This window comes from Ceratosolen solmsi, unplaced genomic scaffold (assembly GCF_000503995.2).
Source record: "Ceratosolen solmsi marchali unplaced genomic scaffold, CerSol_1.0 scaffold47, whole genome shotgun sequence".
Taxonomy (NCBI): Eukaryota; Metazoa; Arthropoda; class Insecta; order Hymenoptera; family Agaonidae; genus Ceratosolen; species Ceratosolen solmsi.
Genome location: NW_011948419.1, coordinates 7233189 through 7256413, shown reverse-complemented (window position 1 = coordinate 7256413; position 23225 = coordinate 7233189). Strand labels below are relative to the sequence as shown.

At 25.8% G+C, this 23225-nt stretch overlaps 2 protein-coding genes across 2 annotated transcripts in view; one reads left to right on the top strand and one right to left on the bottom strand.

The window, feature by feature from the left end:
• Positions 1–11166, top strand: part of Fas3 (fasciclin 3) — a 354642-nt gene extending 343476 nt beyond the window's left edge. The window contains exons 9-12 of the mRNA XM_011497827.1: positions 6314–6344; positions 6624–6701; positions 9336–9510; positions 10298–11166. Coding sequence (XP_011496129.1) covers positions 6314–6344; positions 6624–6701; positions 9336–9510; positions 10298–10498 — 485 coding nt within the window. The 3' untranslated portion in view covers positions 10499–11166. The remainder of the gene's footprint in view (positions 1–6313; positions 6345–6623; positions 6702–9335; positions 9511–10297) is intronic.
• Positions 11167–12900: 1734 nt separating this feature from the next.
• LOC105360826 (uncharacterized) lies at positions 12901–22542 on the bottom strand. The gene is made up of 5 exons (XM_011497826.1): positions 22168–22542; positions 18803–22018; positions 16191–17672; positions 13819–15732; positions 12901–12921 (listed from the first exon to the last, which is right to left on the bottom strand). Exons 1-5 carry the CDS (start codon positions 22540–22542, stop codon positions 12901–12903), a joined length of 7008 nt encoding a protein of 2335 aa, XP_011496128.1.
• Between the last annotated feature and the right edge of the window lie 683 nt (positions 22543–23225).

The following is a 23225-nucleotide window of genomic DNA, read 5'->3' as shown; positions in this document are numbered from 1 at the left end:
TGGTGGGGTTGCTTGTTGCAGCGAGGCGTCGGAGCGATGAAGAGGCCGTCGGGGGTGCGGGTGCCGGCAGCGAAGCCCACATAACGCCGGGCTCAGATGAAGACGAGGACCAACACGAGCACGAGCACGAGCAACACATCATAAGCGATGAGAAGCTGGCGGCTTCCCAACATGGCCAAGAGAATCCGATACACGCCAGTAGCGAGTACGTCAACGGCCGTAACGACACCAACAACAGCAAGGACATTAAGAAAAATTTGGATAAAAAGACCGACACGCCCGTATAAGCGCATCCATATACCATACTTAAATTCATCTCAGCGAGAGATACGCCGACGTCTTTATCCTTTCGTGCGCGAGTCCATACTTAATTCCGTGTGCTCATCCTGGATGTTTTGCGGATGTATCCCGCATTTTGGTCAGCATTAAGGCTCTCAAATCCATCTCATCTTAACACTGTCATTCCATTGCAATCACCGCCAACGCCATCACCACCATCACTACTACATTCCGGATTCGATAAGTAGGCATACTTTAATTCATAAAATGTGGTCATTTTTTCAAGAAATAATGCGGTCGAGTTATCAACCATTTAACAAAGTGGGCGAGCGAGAGACGACTTGAATAATTGACGACTTGTGCATCATGTAAGCATGTGTGTAGCCAATACGTAACATCGAATGTCGAGAAGATTTGTAATTGCATTGTATCGGTGGAATAATTTAGCCGGGACGATCTCGTTATAAGCCTGGATCGACTACTCAGTTTTCTCTTCGAGAACGTAGTACGAACGTATGAACGAACCTACGAATTTCCCTCGAGCGAGCGGCGCCGTCCTCTTCCTCTGCGTATAATAATAAAAATAATAATAATAATCATAATTATTATTATTATTATTATAGTAATACTAATGATAATGATAATGATAACGATAATGATAATAGTAATGATAATGATAATAATAACAAATAATGAAAATCAACTTGGTCGCCGTTTATATTGATAGTCGGAAACGTGCTCAAATCACCACATGGAATTACTAATGAATTTTATTTTATTTTATCTTCATCTCTATCTCAGTCCTATAATAATATATATCGAAGATTTGTTCACATTTATTGACATTTGTTGATTAAATACGATTCGTACTTACTTTGGACAAAAAAACACTTCTTATATTCGTTACAAGATAACGTTTCTATCCGCTATTATCTACATATTTATAGTATATAACAAGAATTGTTTTCTTTATTTCGCAATTCAAATTATCTGACTATTTCAAAAAAAAAATTTATTTTGTCATTTTTATCATTATTTTTTATTACGTAATGAATAATGTAAAATATTGAAATACTAAATAGCGCAACTGAATAGTGCATACTTTGGTGTTACATCTTTTTCTTTTCATATGTGAGTTTGTACATAGTTTATTACAAAAATAAAAGACGTAGCTTAAATGAATACAGAGTAGCTCAATCTTGTAAAATGAAATCCAATTTTGTGAAAATAATTTCGGCGTGTAAGTGAAAATTTAATTATCATGTGGTCCATTCATATGTTAAAAAACAAATAAATCAAACAGAGTCTACATAGTGTTAAATAATGTTCTTTACATTCAAATGTTGTAATAACACTTATCTTAAGTTTAAAAAAAATAGATACAACAACCTTATAGAAAGCGAAATAAATTTCTAAATAATGTTGTCAAAACATGTGTTAAAAAGTAAAAAAATATTAAAAGCTATATCATGAGCTTTTATCGCCTCTAAGCACTTACCATTTAGTCAGTATCATTTGATATGAACTGACATTAAAGATATGCAGAAGTTGCGATTTCTGTGCATTACTTTTTTATTGGGCGTAACAAAGTTTACCCATCAATTTATTACATATTTTGATATGTAAAATTTATTATTTACAATAATCTAAACTGCATCCGTTCATTCGCTCAATTTTTGTTTATATTTTGTTAATTGAAATTATAATTTAAATGTATGTCCGTACAAAAAAAAATATATATATATTTATTCTATGCGTGTGTACGCGCATGTGTCGATGCGCACCTGTGCATATTAATACTTTTTCTGAAAGAATTTTAAAGTTTTAACTACCTTATTTGTTCAATATTGGTCATTTGTTTTTATTGTAAGTTAATATAGATATTTATTTATAAACCTATTAAATATTTAATGTTTTGCTTTCTATCATATATTTATATCCAAATTAGAAATTTGAAGACCTACAAATATAATGATTATCAATAAAAATGTTTATAGAAATTATTATATGCATCGGATGCAGTTTAAATTAAAGTTTTGAGGTTATGACGTTTTTAATTTTAGTTTTCGTAAAGTAAATACACTTGAAGGATTAAATAGATGTACACTAAAAAATCATGTTTATTTTGTACGAGTTAGTACTGTATTAGTATTGTTAATATCATTATCAATCAAAACTGAATTCTGGACAAAATTAACCACGTTATTGAATGGATTTATCGTTTAAATATATAATTATAGTAACATAGATAAATAAAAAAATTACAATATTTTTAATTTTACCATTTGATAATTTACTCAGTTCTTTAAAAAATAAAAATATATAATTAATCATTAGTTTTAACTTAAAAAATTTACGGTATAGAAAAAGAAATATATAAAAACCTACTTCCCACCTGCCAACTTTTTCTACTTTTTGCATTCTTCGTGAATGATAAACAGTTTATTTATTAAAACCTCGCGAGCTTTTTCTACTTCTTATCAGATTTGATAATAAGAATTATTTGTACTTTTTATAAGTAATTTATTACCTAGCATTAATTCAGCAGTACGAAAATACATAAAAGAAAAGTAAAACTCGCTTTATCCAAAATTTTTCGTAATGCATTGAATTTTTTTATATGGTAATTACGAATGCATAGAAAAAACTGTCCTGATGTAAAATCATATAATCACAGAATTGTATACGTCTTCTTCTATATTAATTTTTTTTATTTTTGTAGTTATTTATTAAAAAAAAAATTTTAATTTAAATTTTGTAATAATAAAAGTTTTTACTCCGATCCGAACAATCATAAGATATCGGAAAACCATGCGCTTGCTGCCGTTTCTAAGTAATTTTAGTTCAAAATAGATAATCAAAAAATAGAAAAGATAATAAATAAAGAAATATATAAATAGTTGTTTCTAAACTATGAGTAAATTTTTAAAAAGTGTGGAAAATCTAACAATATGAATTGAACAATTCTACTTAGTAAAATAAAATATTTACCGAAAAAGTTCAAATTTACATTACATTATATTACAAGATGCGAAATAGTAGAAAGGTTTTCTTACATTATTTATATATAATCTATACTTGCTGATTACCAGGCAAAAGTTGAAAGCGTAAAAACTTTAAGACAAAAATACAGAATAATAAAAAAATTCATATAAAAAAAAAATCGAATGAATTTAGAAAGAATTTTAAATAGAATGGAAAGCAATTGTTAGCAATGTGGTCACAAATTTGTTGGCGATCTGCCTCTACTTCTCCGCGCACTGTATATATATATTAAAGAAATGGAAAAGGGCGGATATATAAATATACATATTATAGACAGTACTATAATGAGATTGAATTATATACTAACGATGAAATATGTTGAAAAGCGTCGATGCAATTGGTTTCCAACGGAACCTGATAAAAATATCGATATCGTCAGTATTAATCTGCATTCCGATTGTTTATGATACATCGTTAAGATTCTTATTGGAGAGAAAAATGTTATAAATGGCAGAGTAATGTTTTACTTGATGTTTAAGAATTCAAAGTCACCGTATGACATTAAAAAATTGCTGTAATAAGATATACTTGGAAAGGTTATTGGTATGAGATTGTACAATCTAACAAATTCTGCAGGTTGTTGAATTTTAGTGCTCTAAAATTGTATAAATTTTTTACACTATATTACGTTATAAAGTGGCAATTGTTTAAAGTCAGTCGACGATTTTAACTCTTTAATCATTTTACAAACGTAAGATTTATATAAAACATGCATAATAGCATAAAATTTTTAAATTATATAGATATAAATAATGCATAATAGGTCAATGTGTATGCATGGAAAACAGCGAAACATTTTTCGATTGGTGTCATTTTATTAATACACTGTCCTTAACTAACACACATGTTAAATAAAGAAATCCGGGTAAATTTATAATAATCTAATCAAATGATATGAACATTTTTTTGTATTTCATAATCATAAACATGAGGCGAGATTTTTAAAATATGGTTAATATTTAATAATAATGATAGAGTTATTTACACACTTTACGGTAGTAAGATATATTTTACATTTAAAAAATGTGTCATATAAAAGTATAATAAAAATAAACAGAACTATATTGAGTGTAAGATCACTACCGTAAACAAACATAAGCAAAAATGTACCGTTCAGTAAAATACAGGTACAAGATTTCAAATACTAAAAACACCATTAATTGTTATCATGTTCGTAAAATAATCTACCTTATTTCTATTTTACTTAAATGTAATTTTTTCCTCAATTTTAAATTCTATCAAATTTGATCTGCATTTATCACGATTTTGAAAAGGGTATGTTATTCAATGTAATACGCAAATAAGTGAATATCTAAAAAAAAATAATTAAAAATTGGTTTTTGATGAAATAAAAAACGAAATGAAATAAAAATGAAAATAAAGTAATATCTTAGATATAATGAGAAGATAACACAAAATTGAGTGTTTAAAATTATCGATACAAAAAAACCACAAAGTTTAAATATATGAGTAGAAATAAAACTATTAAATATGGGTGAAATCTGCGAAATTTGGTATTACTAGAAAATAATGCGTTTTATTGTACAAATTTCCTTTGTGGTACATTATTATATCCTTAAGATGCATTATAATATTTATTTTATAAGAATTAATTATACTGTAATAATAAAAACATTTCTAATTTACTTAATTATATTCATGGTCATATTAATAATTAATAGTAAATTCCTTTTTTAAATTAAATAATATTCTTATTTCTCACATTCGCTATCATATATAAGTTAATACATAAACCATTTAAATATAAAGTTTGTGAAACTTATCAAAAAATAGCATTACATGATAATATAGGCATAATCGTTGGCCATACAATGGAATTACACATATATAATATATTTATGTTAATATAAGGTTTAGGTGCATATACAACGATAAAAATAGTATTATCGTCAGTAGTCGTTCTCTAATAAATATTGAAAAAATTTTGTATCCCTACATTTTATAAAAAATTCTTCATAAAATTTTAAAAATATTTAAATATGCTATTTTAATTTATATACTTCCAATTACTGGAGTTTGAACAATCAACATAAAATTATGATTTTCAATTTTAAAATATTCTGTTTAATATATAATATACATAATAGGAGATAACAGCAAAAACAAGAAAATTGGAATCTAAATGCTGCAAATCTGGGATGAAAAACGAAGCGATTGAGTAGCATAAATAATAAAAGGAGAACGAAAGATAAAAAAATTTGTATCTATACGTGTAGATACAATTGCGATGAAAATCGGTTAACAATAACAATTATTAAGATTTAAAATAAAATTAATATATAAAAAAGCTATATGTAATATTAATTATAAGTTCACTCATCGCTATGATATTATACTTAAGAACCATATGATTTTTTAAATAAAATATTTGCTTTAAATATATTGGATGGGTTTTACAGTTTTTAATACCTAAAATATTTATATTGTCATAAAGAATATTGTTTAACTTTTCTAATTTATTGTTTACTATATAAGCCTATATTGAACAACAAAAAATACTGTAGTCATAATGGCGTTTCCTTTAATATGCAACAGCGTATAATTTAATTTTTGAAAATTTAAAAATCAGCAGCTATTTAAAAATATTCAATTTTATATTGAGCAAATAAAGTATAATTTACTTATCGATAACAGCTATATAACAAATAGATAGATGTTAATGAAATTTAATATATAAAATTTTAATATATTCATAGACATAAATAGTATGTTAGCATTATTTTTTTCTGTATAAAAAAATATAAAAAACTATAAAATTTGTAGCATATAGTTTGTATAGCATACAGGTAATATTTGGAATTTTAATTATTATATTGGTTTTTTCTTATTCGAATATAATTTATATACTTCATTTTTTTGTTTATTTATAATAAATATAAATTATATAATGGCTAATATAATAATTTTATTTTTGTAAATTTATTGTAAATATTTAATTTTTTATTTACATTTATTTTATTAATTTCAGGTGGATCAATTAAAAGAAATATTGGAGAGTCGTAAGTAAATTCTAAATTTTATGGCTTAGTATTGAAATAAATTAATGTACAAATCAATCCCGTAACTAATACATTGTAGATATTGTTGTTTTAGATTTGCTTTTTTATTCAAGTAGCCACACTTCATTTCTATATTTAAAGATTGCAATATTACATACGAATACACTTACATTTTTATGGCTAATACAAGTTATTACAGAAACAAAAATAGGGTAGAAAAAAATTCATTTAAAAAAAAACGTAGTTACGATTTTTTCGTATGACTGGCACCTTTTACAGAGACTTTGCGGAACCGGTGGAGAGCGTTAATCTACTTCGCTTCGTCAAACCAAAAACAGACGACGCCAGTCCGCGAAGGCAAGAAGCATTCACTTTTACTTAGCAAACGTTCAGTCTGCATTCTTTTAGAATTAGATAGCTTTGAAAAATATAACATTTTTTCACAAAATTTCATTCGTTGCGTTCGAGCTTAAAATTCATACCGTTTGTTCAATTGTTTTATAGAAAATTTTTTAATGGCTTCTGGAGATGAGCGATGAGCCAAATGATTTTCATTTCTTCTGCTTAATGGATGCATGTGATTTATTGATTAGCTTTGGTAATCTGGTGATATATTACGCTTTAAGTGGCAAACTATTTTCATTCTCTTTCTATATCTCTTATTATTAATTTCATTTTTTTAAATATTTGATACATAGACGTAAGCATTTATTTGCTACAAATAAATCCATTTTAATGTCATCGTTTGGGTTTATTAATATTTATCGCCACTGCATTTGAAACAATCTTTTCTTATTAAATAATAACGATACCCAATGAAATTGAAAAATAAAAGAATAATAATTATCTTTATCATATTGTATAACAAATTTTTAATTACATTTAATACTTTCTTTGCAAGGATTCACTATTAGTGCGCTATACAGCGACTCATGCTGTTCTTATCATTTCATTTCATTAAATTATCAAAAGAGATTTTATTAAAATTTCATTTTATAATATAAATAGTTGTAATAAACTGATGTCTTATTCTTAATAAGTAAATTGATGAGAGAGAATACATGGATAATTTGGGCATGTGTGTAATACAATTAAAGAAAAATACGAAATAACTAAAAACACATTTTTTAAGAAGCTAAAAACTAGTGAATATATTTAAACTGTTGTTAAATATATTTAATCTGTTGTTATCTGTTATAAATTATAATACAAAATCTTCATAGTTAAAGTTTTTATTATTAAAGGAACTAATGAATTTTTCTTCTTTCAAATAATTAATTATTAGAAAAGTCATTAGTTAATTTATTTTAAAATGTTTAGTTCATATAAAAAACTTTTTAAAGTTAGACTAAAATAATATATTTTATTATTAATTTAAAAGTTTTACACATAATTCAGTAAAAAACGTAGGGCTTTTTATAATATTATGTATACTGTTAAATATTTGAATTTAATGTTCCTTGTTTTAATTGTTAAATTTAATTTTATTAAATTTAATATTTTCATAAAATTTTCTAAAGAGAATGAGTTTTAAAAATTATTATATTTTTTATTTAAGGCAAAATTTTTAGTCAGAAACTGAAAAAAGTTATGTATATTGGCATTTAATGTAAACGTAGTAAAATTATAAAAATTATTCTAGAAAATACATAATTTCAAAGTGTTTTCAACTAATTAAAAAAAAAAAAAATAATTGCTAATCTGCATATTCAATTGTGGAAGAATGTATTTATATATATGTATATAGTATATTTATATATTTGTAAGTGTGTATTTCTAATATTAATCTATACATATAACACGAAATGCCTCAGTTCTCGAATTAACACTTTCCATGGAAGATTTATCAAAGCTTAAAATATATTTATTATATGCTGTAGTTTTTACAGCCCTAACCAATTTCTGGTAATTTTGTTCAAATTTTATCGAAATATTGATGTTTTTCATCTTGCAATCGAAACCTAACTAATGTTCTAATAATTAATGTTCCATCACATTACTAATAAAACCTGATAGAGCACTCTAATTAGATGTTAAAGCTAATTTTCTTTATGTAAAAACCAAAGATTGATGGATATCTGATTCTCGACCCCAACAAGAACAAAGAATATTCTTGGATATTTTTTATTATATGATCTTCGGATATTAAAGTAACTATAGTGGTGTGAAAATTAAGACTCGCCTGAAAAATTGAATATTATATAAGCACCTTTATGTTGTTAAACTATTATTAAACAGTTCAACAAACAATAAAGACGTACGTAATTGGTTTGATTCGAAAGGAGTTCAAATAATTTTCTTTTTACATTAGAACCTAAAAATAAATTCCAGAAACTTTGATTATAACTGAATAAATTTTAGATTTTATAAATATTATATCAAATTTTTTAATTAAATCCTCTGTCCTATAATAATAATAATAAGAATAATGATTATGATGATGATGATGATGATGATGATGTTGATGATGACGACGTCGACGACGACGACGACGATGATGTTGATGATGATGATTGTGATTAATAACAATAATAATAATAACAATAAGAAGAAGATGAATAACAATAAAAAATATTGATAATGATAAAATTCATGATAATAATAATTGAATTTAAAATCTGAATAATTAAAATAACATGAAAATAAAATTTTGATATTCGAAGATAAATATTATATAAATATTTATATATAAAGATAAAGATAAATAAAGATAAATTCGGAAATAAATGCAATTTTTATTAATAATGTTAAATTATGGATAAGAATTAAAATAAAATAAAACATAAAAATATAAATTTACTTATGTTTATTAATGAGAAAGGCTCATTTTACCATTAAATAAATACTCCACTGTAAAAATTCAAAGAGCAACATAAGTCAAATTTCATTCAATAAATCGTTTGTATCATACTTTTAAATTAAATTTTTCTTTGCTTATTAATTTTATGTCATATATATGATAATTGTGATGAAAAATATTATTGCAACTAGAACGGACACCGAAAGTACTGGACATTACTCAAGAAGTGAAGTAGATATAGGAAAAACTGGGGGACGGATAAGACCGAAGATCAGTCTTCCCCAACTTTTTAAGCGGAAGAAGGATAAGGTGACCGGTACTGATACCGATACGGTACGAACAATCGTGACAATGGATGATGAGAAGGTAAGAAAAATATTATCTTGATACATGCTTTATTCAAAATAACTGTAATGTTATTTTATACAAACAAAAATAGATCAGTTTAAATAATATTGAATTTATTGAATATGCTTCATTAATAAATACTTTTGCTTTATATATAATAAACATCTAGCACTTATTAAAATCTGAATTTCATATCTAATAAATTTGCTATAAATAGACTATAGATTATTTTTCTAAAAGAATTAATGTTTTTTTTATTTAGTAGTGTTGATTCAATTAATTGAACAATTATTAATCTATCTGAATGCATTGTAATATATCAGTAATATATATTTTTGATAATTCTACAGGAATTATTTGGAATTATATGAAACTATTGTAAATTTTAAAAATGAATTTAAATTAATTTTATATTTTTAAAGTCGTACTTGAATAAGCTTAATAAAATATCTTCAAAATTATTTTAAGAAAAGTTCAATTTTACTGAGGTGTGACACATACAAATATTTAAAACGTCTATTTAATCAAAATATATTTTATTATTCCATTTAACATTTGTATTATTGCATTAGTAAGTAAGAAAATTTTTGTTAAATTAACGAAAAGCATTTGTATGAAATTAACTGAAGCCTTTATGAAGTAATTCTTAGAAAATACATGTGCGTAATTATGCCTATACTTTATCCGTAATAATTAGGCATGATAATTAGGCTCTTGTACGAGCCCGAAGGGAACTAATAGTAGAATAAAGAAGATGTAATATACCATCGTCGAAAGATAGCGACAAAACTTATTGTTTTTTCAGCAGATTTCATCAGGCGAGAAGACCGCCGGAGCGTTGACAACTGGACACGAGGGAGGCATCGTCTACGCGGAGCTCGACCTCGCCCACCAAAATCAAAAGCAGCAGGGTGCGCCGCGTAGATTAACCGAGGACAAGACCGAGTACGCTGAGATTCTCTACACGAAGCCCGAAAACCAGGAACATCCGTTGTCCGAGAAGTAATTTTACTTCGATTAATAAAATGCCGTCCGAATTTACGTATCCCTTATTAAAAGCAAAACCAGATAACCGCGAATCAATGCGATTAGGACAATGTGATCAGTTTTCTTTCCTCGCTTATGACTCCGACTCTTCTTTTCATTGTTGTTCTCTCACTTTCTTCACATTTTATCAAGTGGAGAAATCTGTTTAATTTAAATCTTAAATCTGACTCCCGTTGATATAATGCTATATAAATATTCTGTTTCTGCATTATACTATCGAAATATTACTTTGGTCTATTTGATTTAATCATGTGCTGATTTTTTACTAATTTCAATTAAACGGTATACATTATAATAAGGTACAAATTCTGTAACATAAGTTTTTATACTTGCAAACAAAATAACGTCGGTTATACTGCTTTATTTTATAAACTAGTATTTACGTGTAATGCTCTGCAAAATGAAATGCGCGAATTTAAAGGAAATCAAGATATCAATTAAATATAGTGTCATAGAATATAAATAATGCACGATAGAAACTAATATATTTAACGCGGCAAAACAAGCTCATTTTATGCATACAAATATAATGATGTTTAAGATTTCATTTAAAGCAAAATATAAGCATGGTCGATGACTGTCATTATTACATTGTGTTAGCTGGGCAAACAAATTATTTTTATTAACTCACTGTCATATATATACTTACTAAATTCAAATAATTAATTTAGTAGGTGTGAACAAAATACTTATGTTCTTTTCAAATTTTAATATATATTTAATAAATTTAATAATATATATTACTAATAGTTAATAGATAAATTAAAGACATACAAAGTAATAACACCAAAACAATGAGATAAAATATTTTTATCATTATCATTATTGTTACGTCAATTTATAAAAAAATCATTTATATTCGTTTATTTTCGTTTAAAATAACTTTTCAAATCATAATAAATTATATACTACTATTCTCCTGAAATCTTCTAAATAATTTATAATCTATGTAATGATAAAAACTCGTAAATTAGTGTATAGATAGTCAATAGAGTACAATTACTTTTTGTAACCTAATACATCTAAATTTATATGTGTAGTGAGTCAAGTGTCTAATTTTTGCTGAGCGGACGAATGATAGTAATGATAAGGTAATTTATGTAATTATTCACTTAATAAATGAGTTAATCTTGATATATCTTTGTAGAAACAATTGTAAGTCGAAAGTTATATACGCATAGGCAAGTTAGATACGGCTTGTGTACTTAACATTCTTAATAACTATATTGGTCACCTAGCCTGCGCAGAATCAAGCACTTAAAATTTTCATTAATATATTTATTTTCTATATTTAGCTCTTAGCAGTTATAAATTAATAATATAAATGAATAAAATATCCTTTTTCGACAAAAAATGTATTATATTGTCAACTGAAGTAACTGCAGTTACTTTTATTTATATAAATTCATAGTACTTAAGATATAACGCCTGACTGTAGAAATACTTAGCATGACAGTATTGCTAAATAAAGATCGAATTAAGTTCTTACGTATCTAATTACATTGTATATGTGTACAAGTTCAATTATAGATTTATAAAAAGTAGTGGTTGTGCATATAAATGAACCTTTCCAGTACAATTGATGTAATGTAATCAAATTATTTTATTAATCGAAACTTGAATATGAATTTCATTTAATTATTATAAGAGACGTTCGGAAAAAACGTTTATAAGTAACTATAATGTAGTTAATATAGCTATTTAAAGAAACAATATTTTTTGTGTTAAATCGAATATTTATCCCATTATAAAAGTGACGTTTTTAATGTAACGAAATAATGTAGCATTAAGGTTTAAGATATTATATAATTAAATATTACTAATAATATGTATTCGATTTGGTAAGTTCTTTAAAATAATTGATATTAGTTTATACCTTTTACTATAATATCTACTCATATAAATCAATAATGTCTATGAAATAGTTACTGAAAGATACAATTAATATCTGTACAATTTTAACATTTTAAATATAATCTCTTATTTTTAAATGCATCTACTTGAAAATGAAATTTACATTTGATCCATCAAACTAATCTCTTTATTTACATGACAACAAAGTTTTTTATTTTGTATATTTTGGCTAATTTACAAATATCCATTTAAAATCTCAGATTCTTTTTCTTCTTACTTATTATAATTGATTCAGTTTAAAAATGATTCATTATTACTTTAATTTTTTGTTAATTTATTTTTATTAAATAATAATAATTTTATTTCCTTTTATTGAGATCCGTTCTAAACTCTGTATTAGATATATTCATTATCTATAAATTTATAGAATTAGTTGTGCATGTGTATGTGTGCATGTGTATTTCTTTTAGTAAAGTAAAAATAACTTATTAAAAGAAATATACAAAATCATCTAGTTTGATTAGGTTTCTGTTTTACATAAATATGAAAGAATTTTTTAGTCATTTAAATAATCGTTTTGGTTTTCAGATATTAATAGTATCATATCTATGGTAACAATTTTCAATAAGGAATGACTTTAATTATAATATTAATATAATATACGCTGATAAGATATTTTTAGTTTGTAACATAATTGAATATATAATACATGAGGTATATTTTAAGAGTTTAGTTATGTACATTTAAATATGCTTAAATTTTTATTTATCAATTTTATAATTTAGCCTGTCTTTATCTTGTTAAATAAATAAAATATAAAAAATTATCTGTGCTTTTTCTATTCGTAAAATGATTAAAGAAGATTTATTTGTATAATATTTAAAAGACTATTAAAGTTATTTATTAATAATTTATATTTAAATATATAAATATTTGATATGATTATATATACCAATATAGTGTAATTTAGAATTAATTTTATAGATAATATAAAAGTTGAGTCATGATTATCAAATATAAGTTATCAGTCAATTCAATTTTTTATCTTTCTGTAAATTTTAATATATATTAAAAATCCTTTTTTTTATAAGAAAATTTTAAATATTACCATCAACTTTTAATGTAAGTTTATTATTTTTATTATTCTATTTTCGCTTATTTCAAACAAGAACAATCTTTTTTTTTTAAATTAGAAGTATAATGAATCTTTTCATTATATACATCCTTCTGCATTTCACTGTTATATTGGTTGAAATATTTTCGTGTATCATTATAAATAAAACTGCTTCTGGTTTCGAATTTCTTTTTTTTGTCACATAAATTTTTATCTTTATTGCCTTGCATATTATTGTTTACTAAATTTAAAATTTTTGCATGACTTATATTTTTATTTAGTAAACTAGAAATTGATAAATTAGAAACAACCTCTGCTCGTGAAATAGAAACAATTTCGGATGATATTCGAGAAGCTTTGGAATTTTTGGGAAATTCCATTTTTTTATTGTTCTTTTTTTTTCTTTTAAATAAACAACAATCTTGTTTACATTCATTAATTATCTCCCTAGATAAATTTTTAAACTTCATATAATTAGCTAAACCTAACTTCAGACTATTCTTATAACACATATATAAATCTTCATCCGAAACTGCAATGCTTCCACTAACAAGATGTGGAAAGACAATTGTATGACTTGGAGGATGAACGGGTGTTTCTAGTAGTTTTTTTAAGCTAAATTGAAATTTTTTGTCTCCTGATTGGCACATTTCTTGCGTAAAAGTGAGTTTTACAGGTGTAAATTTAAATTCTAATTTTTGGTTTGTATTAAGCATTTTTATTATAACATATATCAGTGTGTTCATATTCTTACACCTAATAGCGTATATAGCCCCATAATTATTGTTAAAAAGTGGTGGCCCAGACCATGATGAGTCTACCGCATAAAAAGCGTCAGACGTCTTAATAATCGCTAATATTTTTTTGTCGCATTGAAATAAAATATTTGAAGATCTACTTGATGCCATTTTAAAAGCATCAATAAGATTTCGTTCATTGTTGCTAGCATAAAGAACACCGCACACATCCAGATTAAACTCTATGTTCCATTGGAAGTATGATATTTTAATAAAGTCTAACAAATTAAATTTATTCAAGCATCTTGGATGGATTTTATTACTTTTTTTGTAGTAATAATTGCCGAAAATGACAGCTGCATTTAAAATAGTGGAATGCCACTCAGAGGGTTGGCAGAGATTACACATAGCAAAAACAGATATAGCAATAGCTATTTGATTCTTACCAGCTTGATTACAATATTTTACATCAAATGCACCAATTGATCCCCATAAAGAATAAATTACATTTGGTACTTCAATAATATAGCTTTTCCACGTTAATTTTTTTGACTTTTCGATGAGATTCTCATTATTTAAGCTCTTAATTTTTCGGCTGTTCTTGCTTATAGTATGTCTGTAACTCCAATGATAATCTAGATAAACCCAGATAGGGTCCTCTTGGAATTTATCGTATGGTGATGAATTTACCGATTCTACGTGTATCCGATGTATGAAAAACCCAGTAGTATTTTTATATTGGTTTAAGCTCATATGTGAAACCATACAACTGATTGATGGAAAAATGCAGAGACAACTTGAACCACATAAACCTACTCTTCTGCCTTGGGTATCGCATTGATATGGATCTAAGTAATAGTAACACTTTTTAGCATTGCAATACCAGAATCCGTAACAACAATTAGAAAACTGAATAATGCCACTGGTATATTTCTTGAAAAACTGCTTTAATTCCTTTCGAATGGTATCAAAGAAGATAATGGTCGATCCCTTTTCGTCTTGTAAATGAACAAGATTAAATGCACAATCACGTATATCGAAAATACGATCCATAAGATTAACATCCTTTAAAATATGCTCAGAGTGGAATTTTGGTTTTTCAAATAACTTGTAAGAACTCTCTGCAAGTTCTAATACTTTGTCGATCATTCCAGGCAAAGGATTTTGGATTATATCTCTTTTTAATATCAAGGAAAAAAGCGCAACGAAGTAACAACGCTTAATATACGGTTCAATCACTAAATCTCTTTCACTTAGCGCTACTGTTCCGAGTATAAAAAGAGGTGTTTGTGGCTTATCAACAACTCGAAAAATATCATCCAAGCAGTAGTATTCAGTCTGCTTCCTGTGAATCTCTGCTTCCGAAACCGAAGTTGTTATCAATTCGTGAAGACCTTCAAGATCGCTACAATTTGGACCAAACATTTTTGCATAGGATATCGTTACAATTCTTATTGAAAATTCTATCTCGACTGGTAGATTTATTTCCTAAAAATTATATTAAAATTGAAATTACGATAATTTTTACGTGAATATATAATTTTATTTACTAATATTTTTAAATATAAGTTTAAAGCTAAAAAATAGTTTAATAAAAATAATTGTTTCTAACACAGAGAAAATAATATAAATTTCTTTTTATTCCGAAAATTCTGATCTTTTTGTAGCTTATGAAGTTTTAAACAAATAATTTCAAAAATAAAAATTTTGTGTATTATTTTTGTCAAAAAATTGAATTTAAATAAATAATAACTAATAGTTCTCATAATATAATACGTAGATATTATAATAATCAAAATAGAATAAATATTCTAAATAAATCCTTTAATCCATGAATTTATTAGAAATAATTTTTTAAAACTATTTTTTGTTTTATACTATTTTTAGATACTATTCATTAAAATAGTAGAGTTAGATTCATAATAATTTATAATATAAATGTGTACCTTCACTATGAGTTTTAAATAATCTTCCTTGTTTTCAGAAATAATTATTTTAATGCTTTTGTTTTTTTTCACCAGCCACCAAGCATAAAATCTGCTTTCTATTCTCATAAGACCAATATGTACTTTTGCACATACGAGAATAGCGCCCGTATAAATTTGTGAATCAAAAATTCTTTTTATGGACATAGCTAAATTCCAACCTGTGCTGCTATACAATGTGCCTGTATGTAATGGAGCAAATGCCACACGGAAATTATAATTCGCTATATTAAACTCTGTAATTAAATTATCTGTGATACGTGAAACAGTAGAGTCTTCGGATGCTAATAAACTGTCTAAAGTGTAGTCTTTGCTTGTTTCGTACAAAGCTTGAATTGTCTGTGTTGTCCAAGTTTGCGGCTCGTAAATTTGTGACCATGCAATTACACATAAGTCTAAAGATTGCCTAAATATGGAGTATTTATAGAATTTCTTATCATAAAATAATAGTCTCATTTTTTCAACTTCATTGTTTGCAATGGGAACCTCTAAAATAGATGCATTATAATTTTTGAATGCCAAGAATTTTGGAATTTTTGTATCCAAGGGTGTAACTTCCAGTGACTTTTCAATTGTTACATCAGTAATCCAATCGATTATTTCATTTAAAGATACTTCTGATTCTAACTTATTAATTTGGGTTTCAGTTTTTTTCGTCTCTTCTATTGTTGAACAATTCTCTTCTATTTCTGGTGCTTTACAAGTCTTAAAGCGTTTCTTTTTTATCTTACGTTTAGCCTTTTTCTCCATGTGAGTTATTAAAATAATATAGAGTCTGTAAGGTTTACTCGACGAAATTCCAGTATTTTCAATAATTCTACAAACAAAGGATTCAAAATTGCAGATTTCCATTAGACACGCGGCGCCGTCATTACTAACACGACCATTTTTGTCGCACGAATAAGCATCGAATAGATAATATACGCCATTCATAATCCAAAAGGCGAAGGATATATTTTCGAAAACAAGAATACCGGATTGATGCTTACAAAAAAATGATTGTAAACAACACTTAATGTTATCAAACTCATAATTTTCAGGATCAAAATATTGTATTTGCTTTACAATGATATTGCACTTTACTCCAAGTATATAAAAATTTCGAAACCATCGTATTATTTTATATCTAAAATTTCCAACTCCCATAGTTATTTCATTAGCAATTAGAATAAATCTATCAAGAACGTCACAGTTAAATTTATTTACATCCAGGTTGATCTTGGTGAGAATACAAATTATGGCAGAGAAGTAACAAGATTTGTAATGACTCTTATTAATTTCAGTACGATCTTCAAGATGTACATTCGCATTTATTATTCCAATGTTTTCATCATCCGTTACTTTAAAACCACACGGTATTATTTCCAAATATTTTTCTCTTTTAATTTCCATATCCTTATTATCAACTACTTCATCACTTTGACAATCGCAATGCCATTCGCTCTTAAACAAAAATTATTATATTATCATAAAATTCAGAACAAATGATTACAAACTATTTTAATATATATGTTAAAGTATTAAGGTTCATTGGGACTCTATTAAATAATACATCTTTTGAAATCGCTATATAAAAGGAATTTTGTTTTTATTTTATTTTTAGTATTAATAATTATAATAGTATATATTTATATTAGAATTCAGAACATATAATAAAAGTCAAAAATAAAAGTACAAAAAAGTAAATATAAAAGTTTAGAAACAGTAAAAAATATAAATCAGTATTATTATGTTATTGAGCTTTTTGAAAAATGATAATCATTATAATTATTTTATAAGTATTAACTATATTATTAAATTAAAAATTACGTAAAAAGTAAGTTCATTAAAAATTGCATCATTTTACAACTATGCATTGAACATAGGTTGAGTATTCTTTTATTTTGGGTATTAAACTAAAAAAAATACTGAATATGTATCAGTGCTTATCTATTTTATATGTATAAATATATATAAATAACAATCCTTTATATTTTTTAACAAGAAGATATTTAAAAATTGGGATATTAAGTTTAAATTACGATAATATTGAAAAGTATAACCAATCAGAAAGAACAACATAATAGAAATATTATTTTTTAAATTATCAAATCTTTACTATTTATATACGTACACAAATTCACAGTTTTACAAAATATATAGAGATTAGAAATATGTATCATGAAGAAATTTAAATTTATTACAATGTTATTATATTATTATATAAATGAATGTTTAATAGCACATCATTTAAAGAATAAATTAAAGTAAAAATGCACAAAATTTTCTTAATAATTTTAGCTTATGCAAATCCAATTTTTAACTTCTAATAATAACAGTAAAATCTTCTTCCATAATACATGATTGTCCTTTCACATAAAAGAAAAAATTCTATATTTTTTATTCTATTTTAAAATTCTCTAAATTAATTATATTTATTGATATATATTTTTCATTTTCAAACTGTATAGGAATTATGAATATTATGAATTAATTTAAACATAATTAAATATTAATTTATTTTTCAAATATATTACTTATCTCGCTTTAAAGATATTATTATTCATATACCGTTATTTCAATAATAAACTTACCACATTTTCTTTGAAATCAGGCAACATAACTTCAAGTAAAAGATTTTCTGTGCTACAAACAAGTTTCTTTAATACAGTATCTTCTTCTTCCATTGTATTTAACGAACATTTTTTATTATAATTTTCTGGACAATCGGGTAACTTTTTAGGATCAGGTGTCTTAATGCAGGATCCACATGGAATAATTAATGGACAAATTTTTGGTTCTTGTACCAGTTCAATTTCTTTTTCTTTACTTTTACATTCTTCTTCAATTTTTTTCTCTTCATTACATTCATCGTGTATAAATTGTTCGTTAATTGCTCTAATTGGCATTAATCCATTTGGTAAACTTCTTAAAATAAAATATTGTTTAGAAGGAAGTGTTATAACCTTTGATTTTTCATTTTTCTCTAAAAGGCTAATAATTGCTTCCTGTTCTGTTGATTGTAATATATTTTTTTCTTTTATCGACAGTTTGGAATCAACAGAAAATCTAGATAGCAAAGAATGTATTGATTTTGAAGCTAACTTGACATCCAACAGATTACAGAAATTTTTCTTAGGTGGCATAACAAAAGGAGGAGGATGATTATATTTCAGTTTCTCATATAATAATTCAAGATTTTCTTCATGCATTTTGCATTCATTTACCTGCTCTATTTTTACAATACCAGTAATAAGAGCAAAATTTAATCTTACTGGTGCATTGGGTTGTTGAGGTTCATTAATATGTTCGAAAAGATTCGTTACTACATTCTTTGCATCTGCAGGTTCCTTTGATTTAGGTTTTGTTTTTATAGTTGTTTCTATAGTTTCAGTCGCATTTTCAGATCGATTATTCTTAATTGTAGAATTATTAATTCTATCGGATTTTTCAATATTTTTATTTTCTTGCTTAATTTTGGCTAAATCATCGTCAGTTATTGGTAAAAATTTTGTTTTATAATTTTCAAATACTTCAAATTTTGGAAGGATAGCAGTATCATTCTTACTCTCATTAGATGAAAACAATGTAATTTGAATGAAGTGAAATATAAAATGATAATCATTAAATTCAAAAAAACCGTAACACAAATCTATTAGTTCACTTACACAATCTACAACAAAAAGAGCAGCAGGAGTGCTTGTATTTTGCCAACCTTTTTTATCTGATCCGTAAGGGTTAAAAATAAAATACTTATCGTTATTTTTCCAAACACTATAAATTAATTTTTTATTTTCTAAAATCAATTCATTAAATTGTTCAAAATATCGCCCAAAAGCTTCTTCCAAATTAATTAGTGGATTGGCTTCACCTTCGATAATATTCATTTTTGATGCGATGTTTATACGCGTATCGTTAATTTTAATTGTTTTTTGTAACATTGATAGATCTAAATGATCTAATATTTTTGGTTTAAACTTTTTGGTATTTTCTGTATCTAATTTTTTATTTTCCGGTTTTTCTTTTTCCAATGCTTCAATTATTGAATTTGCTAATTTTTCATATACCCCATTACCACTAGATACTATTTTGTCTATCTGAATACTAGTCCAATTTGTTACATTAGTCTGCTTTACTTGAGTTAATGCCGCTATAGCTATTATTAAACCTTGCCGTCCACGACATTGTATTTTAAACTGTTCATCCAGGCAATTATTTGTTCCTTGAAGAATCAATCTGTGCGGTTTCACAATCTCGTAATATGTAGAATCTGAACATAATGCAATTTCATCTGCAGTATTTAATTCGTCGAATGTTACAACGAACTGATCTACTCCGTCCATCAATTCAGGATATTGTATTTTTTCGCTTATTGGTTTTTCTATTTCAAACCTTGGAGTTACGGGCATATTAGCAAGATTTCCGCATTCATTATTTTCTGTTAAAGACGGCGACGGAGGTCGTGAAGGTCTACGATAAGTATTCTTTTCACGAAATACAATCTTCTCATCTGAACCATCAATGGCAATTCCAGTTTTCACATATAACACATGAAATCCATGAATTATAAAAGGATTTTTATCTATATATTCTGTATTTTCTATTATTACTTCACTGAGTTGATTGATGGAGGAGTTCATTGTAATGCAGGCTGCTGCTTTTTTATATTGATCTGCATCATCAGGATTGTTTAAGCTAACGCGAAAGCCTGTGCTATCACAGGCGAATGGGTCAAAAAAATAAAATTTGTCATTGCCTTTCCATATAGCATAAAAGGTTTTCTGTATTTCAAGAATGCCTAGTGAATAAGTGGTAAAAAATTTACGAATACAGTCTTCTATACTTTCCTTCGACTTATTATTTTCTCCAGGAAATACATTTTCTTCAACTTTAATTTTGGCGGTATAAACACCAAAAACAATATCAGTTAATAAGTCATTAATTGACATCTCAAAAGTATCATCCAATGTCTTACCAAGTACTCGCACTATATCTGTCAAATATATATTCGAATAATTTAAAATGAGATCAATAATGGCGGTGGTCCACTTGCTAGCATTTAAAAGTTTTGAATAAATAAGCGCCGAAACTGCAACTATCAGATGTCCTCGACCACAAAATTCACCGGGAAATATAGGATGATGAAGGTGATAAGTACCTTGAGCCACGGCACGAAATGTTTCTTGAATACAGTAGCCACTTGGTCGACGTTGAGGTAAAGTAAGAAATTTTTCGTAATTTTCAGGTAATTCAGAAATTTTTTTTGCGTTCACAACCGTAGTTCCATAAATTGTAAAAGATTCATTTTTTATATTACTTTTTTGAAGAATAATGAAAAGTACACCAGATAAATTTTGCACTAAGATTAATTTTGCTGTTCCATTTGACTCACGATCAGAAATATCACAGTTATCTAATCTCGGCTGACCATCAAAAATATGAAAATGTTTTTCATTCTTCCAAATAGCGATATTTAAAATTGGAGAAGTTAAAACACCAGCATCGTATTTTTTAAAAAATAAATGTAGTGCTTTAGCAACGTGAAGCTCCTTAGGTGAATCTGTTCTAAACGTTCCAGCATAAATGGGACCATCAATTTTCAAAAAAATTCGATGAGTGTTTTGAATATTTATGTGTCGCTTAAAATCTTGTAATGTTAATGTTCGCCTATCTGCAATTACTATATTTTCATATGAATCGCTGTAATATGTATCACCATCTTCAAGCACTTGATCTATTACAAATTCATTCCAGCATTGTGGCTTCACCAAAAAAGAAGTTGCTATGGCTGCTACTGCGATTGCCGACCCCTTTTAGAAGTTTAGTAAGATATAAATTAATCATGTATTAATATTAATAATAAATTTATATCAATGCAACTTTATAAAGTTTATATTAATAAAATTCTTAAAAGAATTGTGTAATTTAAAATTAAATACTATTTATGAATAATACTTACCTGATAACCACGTGTTAATGGTGGAAATTTACGCATATACATATGTGTTAAACCAGAACGAAATCCATATTTCAAACATGATGGAAGATTTGTTTCAATTTTAGTTAACGAATGTGTACTTTCTGGTAGATCGAGTACGTAGATTAATTTAAAAAATTCATCTTCCAAATCTTCATTATACTCATCATTATAATAATTAATATCCTTTTTATTCTTGTTGAATTTAGACAAATCATAAAATTTCATGTCACAATCTGATATAATTCTGTCACATTTACAAAGCTTATCCAACTTGATTCGATTTACATCGAACATTTCATTTACTACCAATGAATGCTTTTTTTCTTTATTTTTATCATTTTTATTATTTTGCATTTTTTAATAATTGGTTATATTCTTATAAAATATTAATTTAATTCTTTGTAAATAAATAAATTTGTTAAATTTAAAATTTTATTTTCAAAAATATCTGTGTTACTTAAATGTATATAAATTTATTCAATATAGTCATTAACATTTTGATTTTTTATTTTTTAATCAAAATTTGTACTAGAATTTAGATTAACTTTAAATTGATTAAAGGTTAGGTTACCGAAAAAAAATATTGACAGTATAATGAAATTAAAAGATTCAGAAATATAATATATAAAAAACTTCGTTACAGTGCAACATGTAACTAACTTCAGTTATTTTAAAATCAAAATTACATATAAACTTTTAGAAATCAATCCTTTTAATTATAAATTAATATATTGAAAATTAATTTTATTTGACAAAATTATATCAATACGTATATTCAATATTTAGGAAGGAACAAAAGTGAATTCTTTTAAATATTGAAAACATAATGAATAATTCATTTTGAGGTTAGCACCATTACAAATATTTAAAACGAATTATAATTAAAATTTGTCAATAATTTACACATAATTTATTTTCACATTTAGATTAAAGAATTGAAAAGTACTTAGAATCGTATTGTTAACGCATGTTGCAAATTATTGGCATAATTCGTATATATTAAATTTTTTATTTAAATAGTAATGCGTACTAAAATC

Bases quoted from the DNA above. Each gene is read 5' to 3' on its own strand.
- LOC105360826 (XM_011497826.1), bottom strand. From the start codon at position 22,542: ATGCAAAATAATAAAAATGATAAAAATAAAGAAAAAAAGCATTCATTG. The intron at 22,019-22,167 runs GTAAGTATTATT...AACTTCTAAAAG, and splicing joins CATTAACACGTGGTTATCAG to GGGTCGGCAATCGCAGTAGC. The intron at 15,733-16,190 runs GTACACATTTAT...TATAATTTTTAG, and splicing joins ATTTAAAACTCATAGTGAAG to GAAATAAATCTACCAGTCGA.